The sequence below is a fragment of the Mastomys coucha genome, unplaced genomic scaffold (genome assembly GCF_008632895.1).
Source record: "Mastomys coucha isolate ucsf_1 unplaced genomic scaffold, UCSF_Mcou_1 pScaffold18, whole genome shotgun sequence".
Classification (NCBI taxonomy): domain Eukaryota; kingdom Metazoa; phylum Chordata; class Mammalia; order Rodentia; family Muridae; genus Mastomys; species Mastomys coucha.
The window spans coordinates 108378577-108401388 of NW_022196900.1; the positions used below are offsets into that span (position 1 = coordinate 108378577).

At 41.3% G+C, this 22812-nt stretch overlaps 1 protein-coding gene across 11 annotated transcripts in view; it reads right to left on the reverse strand.

Moving 5' to 3' along the window:
* Kif1b (kinesin family member 1B) overlaps positions 1-22812 on the reverse strand; it is a 137068-nt gene that overhangs the window by 101070 nt on the left and 13186 nt on the right. For 10 of the 11 annotated variants that reach the window (XM_031379482.1, XM_031379485.1, XM_031379484.1 and 7 more), the window contains exons 2-5: positions 21758-21932; positions 4799-4875; positions 2556-2735; positions 1261-1326 (exon numbers count right to left, since the gene is read on the reverse strand). In XM_031379482.1, the coding sequence (XP_031235342.1) occupies positions 1261-1326; positions 2556-2735; positions 4799-4875; positions 21758-21863 (429 nt within the window). In that variant the 5' untranslated portion in view covers positions 21864-21932. Of the gene's footprint in view, positions 1-1260; positions 1327-2555; positions 2736-4798; positions 4876-21757; positions 21933-22812 lie in introns of those variants that run through there. The other variant, XM_031379489.1, reaches the window with a different exon arrangement.

The window sequence follows — 22812 nt, forward strand, 5'->3', positions numbered from 1 at the left end:
CTCTCTGCGCATACAAAAATCAACCCTTGTCTTTCTTAATTTTAAAATTTTAAAGATACATTTTCAGGGTACCTAAAATAGACCTTTTGTCTTTCATTCTAAACTGTGCTTCTACATAGAATTTTAAAAGATCAAGTTTAAGCTGGGCAGTGACAGCATGCGCCTTTAGTCCCTGCACTCAAGAGGCAGAGGCAGGGAGGGGGATCTCTATTAGTTCAGGGCCAGCCTGGTCTACAACGTAAGCCCCAGGACAGCCAGGGCCACGCATCTTGCAGGCAGACCTATGGTGGATGTGAGCTCCCCGATGTGGGTACTGGCAACAGCAGTCAGAGCCTCTGCAGAGCAGCCCTCATTTTAGCTCCTGAGCCATCTCTACAGCCCCAAACGACCAAAATTAAAAAATAAAAACACTACGTATTTTCAAAAGCACAATGGCTGCCAATTTGTCCGGAAGAATGACAACTGCTACAGCTGCTTTCCTTCTAAAAGGCCATTTGTCAATCAAAAATATCACCTGATACATATTAATACCCAAATTATACAGAACTCTGAAAAAATTCTTAATTGCAACACTATTCAATATAATCAAAGCTTAAGAACAGTCTAAACCCATAAAATTAAGGGAATAGTTTAAGGGAATAGAAACAAAGTCACCACTGAGCTATTTAACACAATAGAGTATGACAATGTAGCTGAGGCAGGGAGCTCCCACTCACTCTAGCACTGGGAGTGCAGAGGCAGGCAGATCTCTGTGAATTCTAGACCAGCCTGGTCAACATCAAGAGTTCCAGGATACCTAGGACTACATCGAAAAACCATATCTTTGACCAAAAAAAAAAAAAAAAAACAAAACTTTTCAGCAGGGGCCCAGTGAGATGGCTCAGCAGGTAAAGGCCGTTTCCACCAAGCTTCACAACATGAATGAGTTCAATCCTTGGGATCCACACAGTGGAAGGAGAGAATCAACTCTGGCAACCAACTTCCATTCCATTATCATGGCACTTTATTGTATATGCTTGCACATATATGAATACACAGGACAGACAGATAGACAGATATATTTATAATCGTAGTACTCAGTAGGCAGAGGCAGGCAGATCTTTGTGAGTTTGAGGGCAGCTGGTTCTACATAGTGAGTTCCACCTACACTGATACTCTGAGCCCAGGACTGAATTAAGAGACCCTGTAAGAGGAGGATGGGAGAGGGGATGGAGGAACAGGAATACCAAAGTCTCTGGTTTCAGTAACAACTATACTCACCTCTACAGAGTAAGACATCTCTTCATTACAGTTGTCATTGATCTTCTCAAAAAGTTCTTCACACAACTAGGAAAGCAGAATGAAAAGAACTGTGAACAGTCAAATCAGATGTACTGCATTACCCACAGTGTCAGATGGACTGATTAATAAGATATTCTTTCTTTTTTCTCTCTTTAAATGGACATGTCATATACTTCAAACAATATTTTAAATAAAAATGTTATACTCTAGATGGATGTGGTGGTGCACGCCGTTAATCCCAGCACTTGGGAGGCAGAGGCAGGCAGATTTCTGAGTTCGAAGCCACCCTGGTCTACAGAGTGAGTTCCAGGACAGCCAGAGCTATACAGAGAAACCCCGTCTCTCATATATATATATACATATATATACATATATATATATGTATATATATATATGTTATACTATGATAGGCTCCGTCAACAATAGAAAATGGATAATTTCCTTAGGAAGAACCCCCCATTTATCCAAATCTGATTCTTCATACTGTACTCACATAACTAGTAATATATCACTACAGCAGTAACAGTGACTCAAAATGAGCACCAACACGGTCAAAGACTTAACTGCAAGGCCAACATGCGGTGATGCATACCTTCACTCCCAGTACTTTGGAGGCAGAAGCAAGGGGTTCTCTGTGAGTTCTAGAACAGCCAGAGCTAAATAGTGAAATTGTTTCAAAGGACAAAAAGAGCAAGCAAAAAACAAAGACTTAACTCTAACATTATTTATCACAATCAAAACTTACAATCTAAAGAGGGTATAAAGTGTGAGTGGAGCTAAGTTGATAAAGTGCTTGCCTAGCATGTTCAAAACCATGGGCTGGATACCCACAACCCCATAAACTGGATGTGATAGCATACACACACACACACACACACACACACACACACACACACACACACACACACACACACACATATACAGGGACAGAACTGGGTTGTAGCCTGGATCCTATCCTCAGGATGACGACAACAATGACAACAACAACAACAAAAGGAAATAAAAGCATGTTCTTTAGACTAACACTAAAAGACAGGGTAATATGGCAGTGTAGAAACAGCCATGTTTTAGAAAATGTTAATTTTCCCATTTTAAAGTCTATGTGTGTACCTGTTAATCTTCCCTCTTGGTAGTGAGCACCTTTGAGGGAAGTAGACGGGCCGTCTACCTTAGCGCCTTGCATATCAGAGGCTCTGAATATATTTTTGCCAAATGAAAAGCAATCTGAGACAGAAAGTACTGATGGGCACAGATGCTAACACTCAGTTCTTTACCTGTGGGATGATTCCAGCTTGGCTCTCTTCTTGTTTCCCCATCATCGTGTAGGATTTCCCAGCACCAGTCTGCCCATAGGCAAAGATACAGACATTATATCCTTCGAAGGCATGTAAGAGCATTTCCTTTCCAATGTCATTGTACACACGATTCTGTGATGCAAAACAGGGATCTTCAGGCTGTAAAGATTAGGAAAAAACATTATGGCATGTTACTAATATTCTGTCCTACGTTTGACTGTTTCCATATTTTAAAAAGATGTTTGGAATCAGACTAGTCACTTAAGCTATGCTACACATTTTTAAGAACCTTCTACGTATCTTTTTTTTTCTTCCATCTTATACAGACATATAGAAGACACTGTAGAGGTTAGAGCTCCACTACTTTCTTCAGTAGAAAACGGGACAATAGACCAGAGGTCAGGCTCACATACAAAACTACTTCTTTGAACTCCCTCTAAACAGTGTGGCTGTTTTTAATAAATACAGCTTTGGTGAAGAACATTTCCAATTCTTCCCTCAACCCTTTCCTTGATAATTAGGTTCTGGATAGTTGGAACATCTCTCCTCACAGAACAGGAAAAACTTAAAATGCCTAAGAAACAGAAGCACAGAAATGGAAGCAAACTCAAGTTTAGAAGCAGTCTTTTAAAAGTCAGCAAGATCTGGCTCTTTATTGACTAAAGGTGTCAGTGAAGAATCAAAATAATTGGTTAAGACTGGGCGGTGGTGGCGCACGCCTTTGATCCCAGCACTTGGGAGGCAGAAGCAGGTGATTTCTGAGTTCGAGGCCAGCCTGGTCTACACAGTGAGTTCCAGGACAGCCAGGGCTACACAGAGAAACCCTGTCTCAAAAAACAAAGAAAAAAAGAAAAAAAAAAAAAGAATTGGTTAAAGTAAATATTTTATTCTTTAGGTAGTAGTCTCTATCAAAAACTAAACTCATGGCTGGGTGCAGTCACATAGAGTTGTAATTTCATCGCTTTGAAGGAGGAAGGAAGGTGAGGAATTCAAGGTCAGCTTCAGCTTGAACTACATAGTGAGTTCAAGGCCAAGTGAGCCTGTCTCATGTTTTCTTTTAAGTTATTGTTTTTTGTTTTCTGAGACAGAGTCTCACTGTGTAGCCCCAGCTGGTCTGGAACTCCATCTGCAGACCAGGCTGGCCTTGAACTCACAGAAATCCATCTGCCTCTGCCTCCTGACTGCTGGTTCAAAGGTGTGTGCCTCCACACCAGGGCTTCAAAACAACTGTCTTTAAAAATTAAAATTAAGGGGGCTGGAGAGATGGCTCAGCGGTTAAGAGCACTGACTACTCTTCCGAAGGTACTGAGTTCAAATCCCAGCAACCACATGGTGGCTCACAACCATCTGTAATGAGATCTGATGTCCTTCTGGGGTGTCTGAAGACAGGTACAGTGTACTTACATATAATAAATAAATAAAAAAAATTAAAATTAAGATAGATTAAGAGGTTGGGGATATGGCTCAGTGGATAAAGTGCTCCTGTACAAACATAAAAGCCTAAGTTTAGAACCTCAGTACCCACATAAAAGCTAAGAAGTAGTCAGGGGAATCCTAAGGGTCACTGACCAGACAGCCGAGCCAGTCTGTAAGCAACAGGTTCAGAGAAATCCTGGCTCAACATGGTGGAAAGGGATAGAGGAAGACACCAGATACCAACCTCTAGCTTCCACAGGTACACACATGCACCCCACACACCAAATACACGGATGAATAATAATTTTTTAAATGAACTCATGAACTGGGAATTTATTGCTAGGTGTTGTAGCCCATGCCTGTAGTTCCAGTAGTTGAAAAGGTTAAGTCAGGAATACTTAGGTCAGGAATACTTAGGACTCCCAAGGTTGAGGTTAGCCTAGGATATACAGTGAGTGTATATCAATTCCAATGTGGGCAATGAGATTCTGTCTTTAAACACAAAAAACAGCTAGACAGTGGTGGCGCACACCTTTAATCCCAGCACTTGGGAGGCACAGGCAGGCAGATTTCTGAGTTCAAGGCCAGCCTGGTCTACAGAATAAGTTCTAGGACAGCCAGGGCTACACAGAGAAACCCTGTCTCAAGAAAACAAAACAAAACAAACAAACAAAAAACCAAATACTTCTCCCTCAAACGTACACAGAGAACTCATCCCTGACCACAATCAGAAAATTAGAATTGGATCTTGGAACAACTAAGGACAAGAGAAAGACAAAGAGGGGACGGGAAGGCAGCAGACTCACCGAGGTGTGCGACCAGTAGGAGTAGTCAAAGCTGAAGGACTTTGGTGCTTCCTTTGGGTTCTTTGGATTAATAATACCTACAAAATAAAGATATTTAATCGTGTTAAGTCCTTCAAGTTCATTAGCTCAATATATTATACTATATGTTTAAATCATTCCAAACAGTACATTTTTACTTTTGAATCTTAACGGGGCAATCAAAAAAAAGGTATCATTGTTTAAGAGGGCAATTTATACTGGAGAACACACGCACACACACACACACATGCGTAGACACACATACACACACTCACACACACATACACACATTCACACACACATACACATACACTCACACACACATACACACACACTCACACACACACTCACACATACACACTCACATACTCACATTCACACACACATACACGTGCACATACATACATACACACACACTCACACACACACACACAAATCATACCACAACACACTCATTTGAGTGTTAGCAGTATTCAGGACAGAGCCCAGCATGTAACAGCTTCTTAATAAATCTTCCAGAACTGAATGCTTGCCCTCCCTTGCAACGTTAGCAGCTAGAACTTCACAGTTTCTATTTCAAAGCACGGCGTAAGGTATGAAATACTTCAACATGTTAGAAATAAAAATTAGGTAGGGATTATTACATTAATCTAGCCCAATGTGATACAAAGTCTTTGTGAAGTGTTTGCTATCTACTTTAAACAAGCACTTGGTAATGAATTAAGAAAAAAAAAGCATGGCAAAGTTTGGGTTTCTAAAATCCACAGTAGATAACACGTAATCTATTACATATATATGTGTACATGGATATTTATGCAGAATTACAGAGCACTAATAGATTGTAAATCTGTTTTTGTTTTTGTTTTTGTTTTTGTTTTTCCAGACAGGGTTTCTCTGTGTAGTCCTGACAGAAATCCTCCTGCCTCTGCTTCCCAAGTACTGGGATTAAAGGCATGCACCACCACCACCCGGCTTAGATTGTAAATCATACTAGATATTGAAAATGACTTCTCGTGTAACTAATGCTACCACACCACTTGGAAGCAACGGACTGAATGCTGAAGCTTAATCCTTCCTTTCTCATACGTACAAAGCTTTATCATCTCGTATTTCACAAGAGACAGAAACTCCCAAACATGTGATCATTAAATCTACTCTAATACTGGACAACTCCACCAACTCATTTTGTTGAGGCAAGGCTACGTCCCAAAACATCAGTGAAAACAGGATTAAACAGTAAATGTGTCTTGGGCAGCTGGTGTGGTGGACACAAATAGCAACAGTTGCTATGGTGCTTAGCTCTCCCTCTTGCTGGATTCCTCTGGGTACAGCCACATACTTATGTTCCAACCTCAAATGCTGACAGAGTATTAATAAGGCTCACATTACATATAATCATGTGACCAGAGAACATGGTTCTAAAAAGAACATCTCCCTACAAATAAATGGTAATCTAGTCAAAGTCTAACAAAAGAGTTCAACATACCAGCCAGTATTTGAAGGTATAATTACTCCAACCCATAGTATTTTGTGTTTAGTAACCTTTTATCCTCCCAAGCACTCAATGAGGCAAATGTTTTCTCATCCCATTTTTTTAAAAACCACCACAGAAAGTTCCATACTCTTCAGGCCACAGGGATAGCTAGTGGCAGACCTAGAGTTTGGCTCTGCAGCGCTGTTACAGTTAGCTTTGCGCATACAAAGATTACCAAGGTGAAACAGAGGAAGGCATTTTATATATTTGTAAGTGTATCTGGTTATATGCATATCACTACCTCCTAAATTAAACCATAAGTATTGTTTATAACTCTCTTTATTCACCTAAGGGTCCCCTGTTTTAACAATAAGAAAACAAGAATTAGAGTCCAAGCTAAAAAACCAGCAAGAACAATGAGGTGGAAACATGGCCCTTGAGTCAGCTTCTACAACTCAAAAGACTTAATGCCTCCGACATCTAGAAATTGGCTGTTATCACACACTTAAGCCATATTTTGTTCAGTTACTAGTTCTGTCAGAATATGAAAACATGAAAAAGTAAAAATTCTCAGAGCCTAAACCTTGACTTGTCGTTTCGCTGAGGGAAAAAACAAAAAACAATCTATGTCAGAGTATAGCAAGTTCACACAAAATCCTTTTCTTCCTCCTTAGCAAGCTCCTCTCTCCGTCTTTGAAGCTTCTTATGCTAACACAACCACCCTGGGTTCCTTGTTTGTTTGTACAGTGCAGGGACTGAGGCCAGGGCTTTGCGCATGCTAAGCACATACGCTACAATTTGCTACATTCCCAGCCACACCCTGTTTTTAAAATAACCACCTTTATCAACAATAAACAGAGATGCACCATCTTTCAAAAGTTCTTTATAAGGCTTAGGATCCAGCTCAGTGGCTTTCCAGCACATGTAAGACCCCAAGCTTAATCTCTAGCCACACATACAATATAATTGTATGATAATTTTCATAAAAGATATTAAATCTATCCATGTTTGAAATATTCCAGTTCCCAAATGAAAAAAAAAAATACAAAAGTCAACATCACTGCAAGAATTGTCAGAAATATAGAAGACATGGTAGTTCCTACTTCTTTTTAAAAATAATCTAATTTTATGTATATGGGTGTTTTGTTCGCATGTCTGACTATGCATTTTGCCCCCGGCCCGTGCCTGAAAGGCTGGGAGAGGGCATCAGATCCCCTGGAACCACAGGCAGAATGGGTGCTGGGAACTGAACACTGGTCCTCTGGAAAAGCAGTAGGTGCTCTTAACCATTGGGGCTGTCTCTCCAGCCCCTATGTTCTACTTTTTTTTTTTAAGATTTATTTATTATTGTAAATAATTACACTGTAGCTGTCTTCAGACACACCAGAAGAGGGCATAAGATCTCATTACAGATGGTTGTGAGCCACCATGTGGTTGCTGGGATTTGAACTCAGGACCTTTGGAAGAGCAGTCAGTGCTCTTACCCGCTAAGCCATCTCTCCAGCCCTATGTTCTACTTCTTAAGTTCTGCATCTATCTATACAATTTATAAAAAATTTTTAAATTTGTGTGGGAGTTTTGTCTGTATTTATGTTTATGCACCATTTACAGTCCTGATGGCAGAAGGCAAAAGATGAGTGTTAGGTACCTTAGAGCTGAAGTTACAGATGGTGTGAACTGCCCTGTAGGCACTGGAAATCAAACCCAGGCCCTCTGTAAGTCCTCCTAACCACTGAGCCACCTTGCCAGCCATATTCTTTTTTTGGATTGTTTTGAGAGAGAGACAGAGAGACAGAGAGAGACGGGGGGGGGGGTTGTGTGTGTTTATATGGGGGTATGTGGAATGTGAGTTCAGCCACCTGAGTACAGTAAAGGGTGTCTGTCCCTTGCAGCTGGAGTTACAGGCAGTTGTGAGCCACGCAGTGCAGATGCTAAGAACCAAACTCAAATCTTCTACAAGAGCAGTACACAGTCAAAACCAATGAGCCTTCCCCATACCTTCTTTTTCAGATTTAGTTTATTTTTTATTTTATTCTTTGTATTTATGTATGTATTATCTTGAATATTAAAACATCCCCTAATTAAAAACATGTACATATGTATATACTACACACTTGGGAGACCTACAAGTTGTGTTCCTTCTGCCTCCCCCTCCTGAATGCTTGCCATCACCACTAAAATTCAGTCTTATTCAAAGGCTGCTTTCTAAGTCCTCCTTTATAAGTATGAAAAGCAGCTACAACACCTAAGGTCTGAATGTATCTTTCTTCCCAAATCAAAAGGAACAATGACCCTTCATCTAGAAATTTTTCACTTTGCTTTTATGTTCACACTCTTAATTCTCATGCCACAGTCAACACTGTTTACCTTAAGAGGGCCGGAAAAAAGCAGGATGGTGCCGCTATCTACAATATAGATGAACATCATTAAAGCAACCATCACACATGTCTCAAGGCCTCAGTTTACTTTAGTAATGAACCAGAGCTAATCCTGACCTCACCTCAGAGGGGCTGGGAAGATGGCTCAACAGTTAGGTGCTTAGCATTCTTGCTAAGGACCAGGTTCAGTAGGCACCCAACACCCACACAGTGGTGCACACCACCTAGAATTCCAGCTCTCCAGAGTCTGACAACTGCTGGATTCTCTAGGCTCCTACACAAATAAACTCACACAGGTACACACAAATACACATAAATAAAAAATACATTTTTTTTTAAGTTAAAACTTAGAGGGCTGGCAAGATGTCTCAGCAGGGAAAGATGCTGCCATCAAGAGACAACCTGGGTATGGCAGTGATGGTGCACGCCTTTAATCCCAGCACTTGGGAGGCAGAGGCAGGCGGATTTCTGAGTTTGAGGTTAGCCTGGTCTACAGAGTGAGTTCCAGGACAGCCAGGGCTACACAGAGAAACCCTGTCTCGAAAAACCAAAAAGAGAAACAGAGACAGAAAGAGGGAGAGGGAGAGGTAGAGGGAGAGAGATAATCTGGGGTTTGGGGAGAGGGGTGCTGAAGAGATGGCTCAGTGGTTAAGAGCACTTCCAAAGGTCTTTAGTTCCCAGCCACCACATGGTGGCTCACAACCATCTGTAATAGAATCCGATGCCCTCTTCTGGTTTATTTATTTATAATCAAACAAAACAAACAAATAAACAACCTTGATTAGGAAGGAAAGAAGTGACTCTACGTTATCCCCTGAGCTCCACAGAAACATCATAGTGTATACCTGCATGCATGTGTTTACACTCACACAATAAACTCCACAATTTAATAATGTAAAAAACCTAACCTTCCAAAGTCTCTTAAGTACTCTACTTTACTCCCTCTCACTTTTCCCCTTTCCTGCTTCCCAACTGTGTTATCACAGCATAAATATACAAAATGTTTTCATTACTGAACCCTAGCAAACAAGGCAGCTAAAAGAAGATTTGTATTTAAAGCCCTTTTTATTCTGCAGAATAAATTTGTTTATCTAATATCTCAAAGTCACTAATGTAGTAATTATACTGTTGTCAACAAACTACCAAGACTCTGCCTGCAGCTATAATTAACATATCAGTGTGGGAGCTCTGTAACTTTATATTAACTTTTCTCAAAAAGCATGTTTAGGATTTTCTCAAAAAGCATGTTTGGGTTTGTTAAAAATCCTAGTGATGAACTAGTATGGTGGCTCATGTCTATAATCATATTTCAGGAGGCTGAGGCAGGAGGATCATGGTTTGAGTAAGGCTGCACAGTATGACTCTGCCTCAAAAACACAAAGCAAAAAGCCCAGATACCAGAGAAGACTTCATCTGCCGAAAGCATCCTATGTTAAAAATTAAGGAAAAAAGAGCACAAAATAAAATATTATATCCACCATTTATATTTCAAAACCATGAAATCAGAACCTAAAGCCATAATCTTTTAGAGTCCTCTGCCAATACAGTAAAGGGCAAAACCATAAAGTAGACGAGCAAAATGCTTATAACCATAAAGTGCTTCAACCATGTGAAATAACAAGCTACATCCCTAATGTGATTTTTTAAAAAACCAAACAGGTATAAGTATATTTTACGTGTTCACCACATACTCAATCGGGCATGGCAGTGATGACGCATGCCTTTAATCCCAGTGGCTCAGTGGTTAAGAGCACTTCCAAAGGTCTTTAGTGCAATTCCCAGCAACCACATGGTGGCTCACAACCATCTGTAATAGAATCCGATGCCCTCTTCTGGTGTGTCTGAATAAATAAATCAAACAAAACAAAACAAACAAACAACCTTGGTTTGGAAGGAGAGGAGTGACTCCACGTTATCTCCTGAGCTCCACAGAAACATCTCTCAATATATACATATACATATATATATACATATACATATATATATACATATATATATCAAGAGAGACAGAGACAGAGAGAGAGAGACAGACAGACAGAGAGAGAGAGAGAAAGAGAGAGAAGCTAGAGTGGTGGCAACATCTCAATTCTAGCATTCCAAAGGAAGATTTCAAGTTGAGCTTTGTCTACCTAGTGAGTTCCAGGACAGCCAGAACTATATAAAAAGACTCTACCAAAGGAAAAATGGGGGGCAGGGGAGGATGTGGAAAGAAAAGAAAACAAGCTACAATTCTTCAGTGTCGCCATCTGATTATTCTTTAAAACAACAAAGCATGAGACTAGAGAGACAGCACAGCACAGTGCTTAAGACTGCTTTCCAGAGAACTCTGGCTCACTGCGAGCACCCACCATGGCAGCTCACAACCTCCTGGAATTCTAGTTCCGGGGGATCTGACCTCTCTTCTGGCCTCCACAAGCCCCAGGAGACATACATGCAGGCAAACAAAATAGAACAAAATTCAGAACGTACTTGCTTTATACTATTTTTTAAAATTCTAAAAGCTAGATCTGGTGGCTCAGGAGATGAGGCAGGAAAACTGAAAGATGAAGCCAGCCTCTGCGACTCCCCCCCCAAAAAAAAACAAACAGCTGATCTTCCTAAGCAAACACTGAACACTTTTAGGAGAGAAAGGCAGGGCCAAGGAGATGGCTGAGGGGTGAAAGTACTAGCCACATAAACAAGTACTCACCAGAGTCGACATAAAAAGGTGCAATGTGGGGTCAACACACAGCTCGGCAGTAAGGAGCGCCTGCTGCTCTGTTCCAAGGCCTAGAGTTCAGATCCCAGCACCTCACCACCACCTGTAACTCTTGCTCCCGGGGATCTGACACCCTGTGGTCTCAACAGGCACCACAAACACAAACATGTGCACACACATAAACAAACTACAAACAGCCTGGCAAACAGGGCAACAGTAGAATCAAGAGAAATGCCTCAACAAAGCAGAAAGCAGGAGAGCCAACTCCAGAATCATGTCCTCCCTGCATTCTCTGCTCTGCCAAAACAAAGGCTTCTGAGAACCCTCCTGCCCTTCCCGCCTCTCCCCTCCTCCGTCTTCCCAGTGCGTATCATACTACTTCAATTACCTTTATCTCTAGAACAAACTAGAAACTCTAAAAGCTTCTGCTTGCTGAAAAACAAAAACCCAATTTCCTGCTTATACCCACATCACCCACATTACTAAACAATACGGCTGTGAACTGTATTTAGTCTACCATAACGCATAATCCTTGACAGAGCAAAGACTGTATGCTTCCCCTCCCTAACAAACAGAAGCAGCAGACCAGCTCTCCAGCTTGCTAGCTCCCTCTCCATTTCAGATCTCGCTGAGTTACAAAAGCAATCACAGCAACTTGCTACTGGCATGGATTTTTAAAAATTAACTCTAAAATGGACAGCAGAAAACAAAGGCCAGGTTTGCTAGCAGATCTTGTTGGGAGGCCATGGGGCACACACGTTTAATCCTAGCACTCAGAGGGCAGAGGCAAGCAGGTAAGTCTCAGGCCAGCCTACTTTACACAGGTTTTCCAGAGGAGCCAAGGCAAAGAGAGATTTCCCATGGACGTCAGAACAACGTATGGGATCCCCTTAGATCCAGAGTATTGGATGGTTGTGAATGACAGGAAATGAATGATAGGAAATGAACCTGGTCCTCGGCAAGAGCAACAAGTGCTCTTAACTGCTGAGCCACCTCTCTCTAACCTCCAGTTGGCTCTTGCATAGCTGTTTTGGTATAAAAACAATGTAAGCAGTCAAAAGCTTTTATGTAATAAAACCATTTCTTGGGCAAGTAAGAGGCACAGGCACTTGCCACCGAGTCTGATGAACCATTTTTTGATTCCCAGAACCCACACAGAGGAAGGAGAGAAGCAACTCCCAAGTTGTACTCTGATCTCCACATGTGCACTGTGGCACAAATACTGACCCCCCTCACATAAAATAAATAAATAAATGTAACTTAAATTTTTTTTAGAAGCAGACTTTTTTTTTTAAGATTTATTATTATAAATAAGTACACTGTAGCTGTCTTCAGATGCACCAGAAAAGGTCATCAGATCTTATTAAGGATGGTTGTGAGCCACCATGTAGTTCCTGGGATTTGAACTCAGGACCTTCAGAAGAATAGTCAGTGCTCTTACCCACTGAGCCATCTCGCCAGCCCATTTAAATTTTTTAATGCAATTCTTGGGCCAGCAAAAAAGCTCAGCAGGTATGAGAACCTCCTGTGTTAGCCTGGCTCCCTGAGCTGGATCTCCAGGACCATGAGCCACATGCACACCATGGCACAGCAGCACCATGTGCCCCCCAGCCACCATACACACACACACACACACACACACACACACACACACACATTCGAGCACGCACACACAGGGTAGAGTACATTTGAATAAATGAATGAATGAAAAGCAGTTCCAAATATACACAGAAAAAGTCTCATACAACTTATGCACAATTATTTCTGACTTTAAACTTACATCCCTGGCTAGCAAAATGGCTCGACCAGTAAGGATGCTTACTGCTGAGTTCAACCCCTTATGAGTTCAACTCCTAGGATCCACAAAGTAAAAAGAAAAATGACTCACAAGGTGTTTCTGATCTCCACACAAGTGCACAAATGCACAGACATACACACAAAAAATAAATGCAAAAAAAATTAAACTCTGAGTAAAAATAACTTTAGTACTAAGATTAACCACAAAATTTATTTTTCAAATATCATTCTACAAGTATAAATCATTGTATTGGATCCTTATAAGTGGTCCTGGGTTGGACACTTGGGAAGACATTAGCAACAGCTTCCCCCGTTTACTGACTCTGGAAACTGAAGCCTCTGTCTCACACGGTATGCTGTGGCTGCGTCAGTGAGCTACCTCAAGCTCACGATCTCCATTTAACATAGAAGACCTAAGACTCAAGAGTCTGAAATAAATGATGACAAATGAAACACTGACTGTAAGTACAAAAGAACACAAGCTACTGAAACCATGAGGCACTGGGGCTGGGCAGGCCTGACGCTGTGCTGAGTACGAGGCCCACCTCTGAGCTATCCCACTAGCTTTGGAATCACTGTTTTGTTTCTGACAGCTTCTCATTATGCAGCTGTGACTGGCCTCACACTCATTACGTAGCCCAGCCTGACCTGAAAATCCAGATCTCTTGATTCAACCTTACAGGTCTTAGCCTAGATGAAATCATGGTTTTGAAGAATATTCAAGAAGCAGGAAAGGCATCCAACAGACTGTTAAATGACAGACCGCTTCAGCGGTTTCATTGGGTAAAGGACAACCATTGTACAAACTATGTTATTCTCACTGAAAATGGAAAAAATAAAAGAGCCCTGTTTCTATCCTTTTTTTTTTTTTTTTTTTTTTTTTTTTTTTTTTTTTTTTTTGTCTTAGTAGTTTAGAGGCAGGGTTTCTTTGTGGAGACTGGGCTGTGCTATAACTAGCTCTGTAGGACAGGCTGGCCTCAAACTCATACCCATCTGCCTGCCTCTGGTGCTGGGACTAAAGGTGTGCGCCACTACAGCCCAGCTATACGGCTGTAGATATTATCTTTAAGAACAGGAATAGGAAGAAAAAAAAAGCAGCCAGATATCTATGAGTTCTAGACGAGCATGGTCTAGAAGAACAAAACAAAACAAAGAAGGTTTTATGTATCTATCTATCTATCTATCTATCCATCTACCTACCTATCTATCTACCTATCTCCTTACCAATTATGACTAAACAGAAAGATAAATCAAATTCTATTTGGTGAATACTTATTATTGAAGGAACAATGGATATGAAACACAACTTCAGAACTCCTCCAACTTTATGAGACCACTGTACAAAGTAAAAACCTATACATCAGCACTTTGTCCAACAGGCCAGGCCTGCAATAAAGACATGAGGAGAATCATCACAGGCAGATGAAAGAATCCTGAACGAGTAAACCAAGCACCTACTTACCCTACCTACTGAGAAATGGCTGACTAGGGCCAGCTAGGCGCTCGCTTGGGAGGAGCGTTTGCTTTGAAGCTGGTGACCAAGTCTCATCCTTGGAACCCACAAGGCAGAGAGACAGAGTCACCTCCCTAAGCTGTCTACACACACACGCACAGAAACAGATAATATACATGCGGATAAATACCTATGATACCTATAGAGCAGTGTATCTATAACCACAGCATCTATAGGAAAACCATTCTAACACTGCCCAGCATTCCCTAATATAGAAAATAACTACAACACTGACAGTGATCATTGCTGCAAAATGACAATTCAATCCTAAGAATCCTTTTTTGTTTGCAGAAGCAGCCAAAAAAATACATCATCTCTCTCTGCCTCAATGCAGTGCTATAAATAGAACTCCACAGCAGGCACTTCTAAATAAACACAAGATAGACCACACACACACCAGAAAAAACAGGTTCCAACACTAATATCCTATTAAATTGTGTTCATAAAGTCAACTAACCCTTGGCAACAATCAGATAAATAGAAACAGAAAACAGAATACTTCTAATTTACCAAAACTAGTATTATTTTTATGACATATAAATATGTCTCAACATGATATGCTCAAGTAATCAAAAACAGTAAAGATTTTTTAGGCAAAATGAAAAGAAAAAAATACATACCAGGGTCAAAGATGTCACTCAGTTAGCAAAGTTCTTGTCTACCCCACAGTACCTCATATACTAAATAGTCTAATGCATGCCTCTATTGTCAGCCTTCAGGAGGTGCAACAGGAGGAGTCAGAGGTAAGCCTAAGCTACAAGAGACACTGTCTAAAACAAACAAACAAACAAAAACAAAACAAAACAAAACAAAAAACAAGGAAAGGAAGGAGGGAAGGAAAGAGAGAGAACAGGATATTCCTGATAACTTGTCTATAAATGAGAGCACAATCTAATCTAATCTTTATGATCCTGAACTTTAGCCTAGAAGGAAAAGGTAACATAAATATAGAGGTGCAGGGCCAGCAAGATGGCTCAGTGAGTAAAAGTGCTGCCCATGGAAGCCTGAAGGTCTCCACTCAAGCTCCAGACCCACGAGAGTGAAAGGGAAAAGAGCATCTACAAGGTTGTCCAACCCCACACCCACATAGCCATGCACATCTGCTACACACACAGGGATAGAGAGGTAGGTAGGTAGGTGGGTGGGTGGGTAGGTAGGTAGGTAGGTAGGTAGGTAGGTAGACGGATGGATGGATGGATGGATGGATGGATGGATGGATGGATCAGTAAATAAGTAAACTGGAAGAGCTGAAAAGAAGACCAGGAGGGAAAGGTCCACCACAAAGCCAGCAGCCAACACACAGGCCTGTGCACAAGAAAGGTGGCCTTGAAGACCCCAGTCTTCCCCACCCTTGACAGTACTGAGGAAAGAGAAGGTTCCTGACAGTGCATGATAGGACCTGGGCATTCTCTTACTTTTGTGAAACACTTAATCAAGTAGACATATGGCTTTAGAAGTAAATACTCCCCTCTCACAAAGGAAGGAGCAAACCTGTGAAGGGAGATGTCAAAAGGAACAGGCTTTGGAGCAAGACTGTGCCTTGGACAAACAGAGCCTAACTTCTGCTGTGGACAGGCAGCACACCCTCTCCTAACAGAAGAAAGCATACAAATTTAAGAGCATTCCTTCCTACAAGAATGTAGTGGCTCCCAATTGTAAACCCAGCACTCAAGAGAATGAAGTAAAATAACCATGGGGATGAGACCAGCCTAGCTATAGAGTAAGGCCTGTCTCAAAACAGCAAACTAATCAAATAAAAGATTCTTTTCTACATCAACCCTTCTCAAATCCCCACAGCGGTCATGCTGTATTCTCAATTAGCCAACTTGAAACATTCTTTGTGTCTGTTGTGATGTATATCATTTGGTTTAGAAATGCATATGTATGAATGGGAAAGCCTTTAAAAATGTAATGTAAGCAATCAAAAAAAAAAAAAAAAAGCACAAAACTACTTCTATTCTATTGGGCTTAAGCATTAAAGAATAAAAATCTTAAGATTCTAGTCAGCCGGGCAGTAGTGAGCTATTCAACCAGGCGGTGGTGGCGCATGCCTTTTAAACCCAGCACTTGGGACGCAGAGACAAGTGGATTTCTGAGTTCTAGGCCAGCCTGGTCTACAGAGTGAGGTCCAGGATAGTCAGGGCTACACAGAGAAACCCTGTCTCGAAAAACCAAAGAAAAAAATTCTATTCAAAGGAAGACAGATAAACAGATTTACCCAAGAACAAGACAGAATTCTATAAATAACAAAGCAAAATATTACAATTCAATCCTATACCCTATGAGAAAACCAGCTCTACCTACCTCCTCTTTGGCTGAGGGAATGTGGTCTCCAAACTGACATAACTTAAGCATGAATGTCAAACGTTCAATCATTACTTTTGACCCATCTTCCTTTTTACTAAGTAGATCAAAAAAAAAGTGGAGGAAAGAGGGGATCTAAATTGATATTACTGAGCAAAGCCACTTGTCTGCGTTCAGGACTCTAAAATATTTAAGGCAGTAATACTTGTCTGTTCCAGAAAATGATTCCTGAGACCACAGGGCACTTAAATAAAAAGGCTGCTTGTCAATAAGCTTTCAAATTTTGCATATTCCTCAAAGTGTTCTTTATGCTTTTCTACTCTGTGTAAAAATTATTACAGAAGGGGCATCCACACTCTGCTGCACTCCATCTGTAGGAGCTGCAGACCTGTGATCACCAAGCAGGCCAGTTTGCCAGTGTAACAGCCTTCTGTGGCAGCTCACACATATGGCTATGACTAATCCTTCTTTTTCATTTATGTATGTATGTATGTATGTTTGTTTGTTTGTTTATACAGTTTTATCTTTTATTTTTACTATTTTAATTGTGTGTGTATGTATATGCGTGTGTGTGTGTGTGTGTGTGTGTGTGTGTGTGTGTGTGTAAGTGGTAGGGGCATACGTGTACATGAATGTCTGTCAGATCCCCCTTGTTGAGATTACAGGTAGTTATAAGTTGCCTAATGTGGGTGCTGGGAATCAAACTAAGGTCCCCAGTATATGCCCTTAACCACTCGGCCATCTCTCCAGCTACTCAGCCATCTTTCCAGCCCCATTTTTTTCAACAATGCTACATTTTAAAATGCATACACTCTCTCAATCCAAGACTAACTAACTTTTTATTAATTCTTTGCAAATTTCACATCACACATCGCAATCCCACTTATCTCCCCGTTCCTCCATATCCACTGTCTTAGTCAGGGTTTCTATTCCTCCACAAACATCATGAGCAAGAAGCAAGTTGGGGAGGAAAGGGTTTATTCAGCTTACTTCCACATGGCTGTTGATCACCAGAGGAAGTCAGGACTGGAACTCAAGCTGGTCAGGAAGCAGGAGCTGATGCAGAGGCCATAGAGCGATGTTCCTTACTGGCTTGCTTCCCCTGGCTTGCTCAGCCTGCTCTTTTATAGAACCCAAGACTACCAGCCCAGGGATGGCACTACCCACAATGGGCCCTACCCCCTTGATCACTAATTGAGAAAATGCCCCACAGCTGGATCTCATGGAGGCACTTCCCCAAATGAAGCTCCCTTCTCTGTGATAACTCCAGCCTGAGTCAAGTTGGCACACAAAACCAACCAGTACATCTACCCTCCACCCTTGTAACCTCCCCCCACAAAAGGAATTTAAAAAAAGAAATAAGAAAAAAATCTTGTCCTTGGAAGCTACGCTGTGTCACAGTATGTGACACACTATAACCTTTGTCCACACATCTTTACTTGCAAATGTTCATTGCAGTAAGCCACTGGTCTAGTTTGAGGCTTTTGGTTTCTGTTTTCTAATAAGAACACTTGCTGCTCTTGCAGAGGACCCAGGTTTGGATCCCAGCGCCCATGTGACAATTTACAACAATCTGTAATTCTAGTTTCAGGGTGTCAAAACCCTCTTCTGGTCTCCTCAGGTGCCAGGCATTTACATGTACACTTACATACTCACAGGCAAAACACTCATAGTCGTGCAAATAAAACAAATCTTTTTTAAAAAATAGCTTTAATTGGGGCTGGAGAAATGGCTCAGTGGTTAAGAGCACTGACTGTTCTTCCAAAGGTCCTGAGTTCAGTTCCCAGCAACCACATGATGGCTCACAACCATCCAAATGAGATCTGACGCCCTCTTCTGGGGTTTCTAAGGACAGCTACAGTGTACTTGCATACAATAAATGAATAAATCTTTAAAAAAAATAGCTTTAATCTATTTATTCCTCAAGTATACCCTATACCTGTTGAGGTTTGGTCTGTTGCTATGTATTGTAATGCTAAGCACGTAGCCCCAAGAGATGCTATGTGACTTGCCCCCACGTTATTTCTGATTGTTAATAAAGATGCCTACAGCCTGTAGCTGGGCAGAACTGAGATAGGAGGGCTTGGTGTCTGAGGGGACCACAAGGAAGGTGGGAAGGAGGAAGAGAGAAGACGCCATGAGTTAGAAGTCAAAGTATGGCCAAGCCAGGCGGTGGTGGCGCACGCCTTTAATCCCAGCACTTGGGAGGCAGAGGCAGTGGATTTCTGAGTTCGAGGCCAGCCTGGTCTACAGAGTGAGTTCCAGGACAGCCAGAGCTACACAGAGAAACCCTGTCTCAAAAAACAAAAAAGGAAAAATATGGCCATAAGAGCTGCCCAATTGGAGTTAAGAGCAGCCCAAAACACAGTACGTAGTAACACAGGGTTATCAATAGGAATAGATTTTAATAGCATAAAGTGTAGATATCTACCCAGCCTTAGTGCTAATAAAGGTTGTATGTGTCTTTTATCCAGGAACTGAATGATCAAAGGCAGGTTAGAAGCTCCTATTAAGATTAAATATTTCAAAAAAAAAAAAGATTAAATATTTCAGCACCTGTCTCATTACAGAGCTGTTTTATTTGTAGCTTTCATCTTTATTTCATCTTTTTTCTTTATCATATGTATGTGTGTATGTTTGTGTGTGAGTGGATGCACATGCACATGTGTGTGAAGGCATGTAGAGAACAGAGGTCAATCTCAGATGTCATTCTCAGAAAGCCATACACCTCACGTGCTATGGCAGGGTCTCAGCTGGCCTGACTTGCTATGGCAGGGTCTCAGCTGGCCTGACTTGCTGAGGGGTGCTCAGCTTCCCTTCCCCAGCACCTTCACATTCAGCTTCTTAAATGAGGGTTCTGGGGATTGAATGCAGGTCCTCACACTTGCACAGTAATCACTTTACTCACTGAGCTAACACCCAAGCTCTAATTATTTTTGTGTTAAGACGTGGTATTAATACAGCACCAAAACTGGGTCAGACTTGCCAGCCTCTTGCCTTAATCTCCTGCATGCTGAGGTTATAGGTTCACACCACCATGCCAGGCAGCATTTGTACTTTTCTAAAACCGTATTTTATACCAAGTATCACTTTGATCACTTTTATTTTGTAACATGATCATTTTCAGGGGAATTATAGTTCACTGGTAGAGTTCCTTGCTCACAGGCACAAAGCAGCCCTGGGTTCAATTCTCAGCATGGCACAAAGTCAGGTATGGTAGGTAGTACATGCCTGTAACTCAGTATTCAGAAGATAAAAGCAGGACCAGAAGTTCAAGGTCACCCACAACTACATCACATGTTTGAGTCCAACCTGGAATATAGAAGACCCTATCTTTAAAAAAAAAAAAAAAAAATTTGTTTTTCTAAAAGAAAAGAATTTAAAGGGGAGGGGATGGTTTGTGGCTGACAACTTAATTACTCTGTATGGGGAATCAACAATTTAAAAGAGTTTTTAAAAGCAAAAAATTTTGGTACTTAGACAGCTGAACAACACTGGCCCCTCTTTTTCAAAAAGGAGAAAATGAGCTGGGCAGTGGTGGTGACACTCACCTTTGATCCCAGTACTAGGAGACAGAGGCAGGTGGGTTCTCAGAGTTTGAGACTAGCCCGGTTTACAGAGTGAGTTCTAGGACAGCTAGGACTAAACAGAGAAACCCTGACTCAGAAAGAGAAGTGGGGGAGGGGGAGAGAAGGAGCAATCTCTGCCTGTATGTCTTTCTGTTTCCTGATAATTGACACACTGGACGCAGCACCCTCACCCTCCAGCAGCTATGCCTCTCCTGCCACACTGGGATCACACGCCCAGACTGGAAGCCCACACTTCCTTCCTTAGTGTGCTTGGAGAGGTTGCAGTGGACAGGTGGCAGCACGTCCCGGTCAGAGACTTTCAGAAGTCAACTGTGAGACTATAGCAGTAACCACTCTGAAAAAATCAATAAACCTACTTTATTACAAGGCACACACTAAGCCGGGTGGTGGTGGCACATACCTTTAATCCCAGCACTTGGGAGGCAGAGACAGGCGGATTTCTGAGTTCCAGGCCAGCCTGGTCTACAGAGTGAGTTCTAGGACAGCCAGGGCTACACAGAGAAACCCTGTCTGGAAAAAAACATAAACTAAAACAAACAAACAAACAAAAAAAACAAAGCATACACTAAAAGATGCATTTTGCCTCATTACAACCATAACCAATGCTCAAATTGACCATTATAAGTCAAGAGAATAGGCTTGTTTTTCATTTATATTTATTTATTTATTTAATTTATATGAGTACTCTGTCGCTGTCTTCAGACACATCAGAAAAAGGGCATTGGATCCCATTACAGGTGGTTATAAGCCACCATGTGGTTGCTGGGAATTGAACTCAGGACCTCTGGAAGAGCAGCCAGTGCTCTTAACCTCTGAGCCATCTCTCCAGCCCAAAAGAATGAGTTTTAAGAACATCTTACCAAGCTCAAATTATATTTAATAAAAGAAAGAAAACAATCTTGGGGCTTTAAAGTTATTAAATTTTCCTTCAGAATTTAGTAAAAGCCACTACTTATACCTTCACTCTCACAGAATCTAAATTTGATCAGTAAGGATCAATACTTCATCTATTCAGGCTCCCTCATAAGTACTGCAGCAGTCCTAAGGAAACACATTCAGCAGACCAGCCTGACTTGGCAAAGGGTTAGGACACAGATGCTCGTGTACTCTGACCACAGCGAGGGAGAGGGGGAGGAGGGGGGGTGGGAAGGGACGGCATGCTGTCATAAGAAACAACTTGTACTCACTGGTCGAGTTGCCTTGCATCTGAATGATGCACTTGGACTCCTTGCTGGTCTCTCGAGAATTGAAGGGCCTCACTCGGACAGCTACCTTCACTGAGGCTCCCGACATTCTGACGGCCTTATGTATGCAGTCCAGAAGTAAAAATCAAATCTTCCTTCCAAGTTATGGTCAAGATTCCTTTAAAAGAAAAACATTGTACACAAGCTTGTCAAAATGAAGGGACACAATAGCTCACTCATGAGAACTACTGTCTCAGGCCTATTTCTAAAGGCCTGTCTGTTATCTACACTACAAATCTTATATTCCCAACAGTCATTTACCAAATAGTAAAGATGGAAATCATGTTCCTATCCTATTACTCTTTCTCAAACCATAAAAAGTCTCTAACTAATTAATTAAAAATAACCTGCAAAATATCAGGCATCAGTCTTTCTCTATGTGTCTTCAGGTCAATCTCCAATTATTTATAAAAAAAACAAAACTATCTATTCATTGAAGAATTTCTTAAGATTGTAAGTTTCCATCTGAAAACCATTTATTGCAATTTTTATGGTTGGTTGTTTTTGTTTGTTTGTTTGTTTTTTCTTTATTTTGTTTGTTTAAGACAGGTTTCTCTGTGTTGCCTACAAAGTGGTCCTAGAACACTTTGTAGACCAGGCTGGCCTAGAACTCAGAGAGATCTGGGTATACCACCTTGTCTCTGCCTCCCAAGTGCTGGAACTAAAGGTTTATGCCACTACTGCCCAAGTTATTTATATATATATGTGTGTGTGTGTGTGTGTGTGTGTGTGTGTGTGTGTGTGTGTGTGTGTATGTATGTATGTATATATACACACATACATATATATGTGTGTGTGTGTGTTACTATATATATATAATATATACATATAAATATTATATGTAAGGAAACTTGGTGACTTGGTGAACTTTCTATACCTGACAATTTGAAATACTTGGTTCCATTAACACTTAAAGACAGATGAACGGTAGTGGCGCAGGCCTTTAATCCCAGCACTTGGGAGGCAGAGGCAGGCGGATTTCTGAGTTTGAGGCCAGG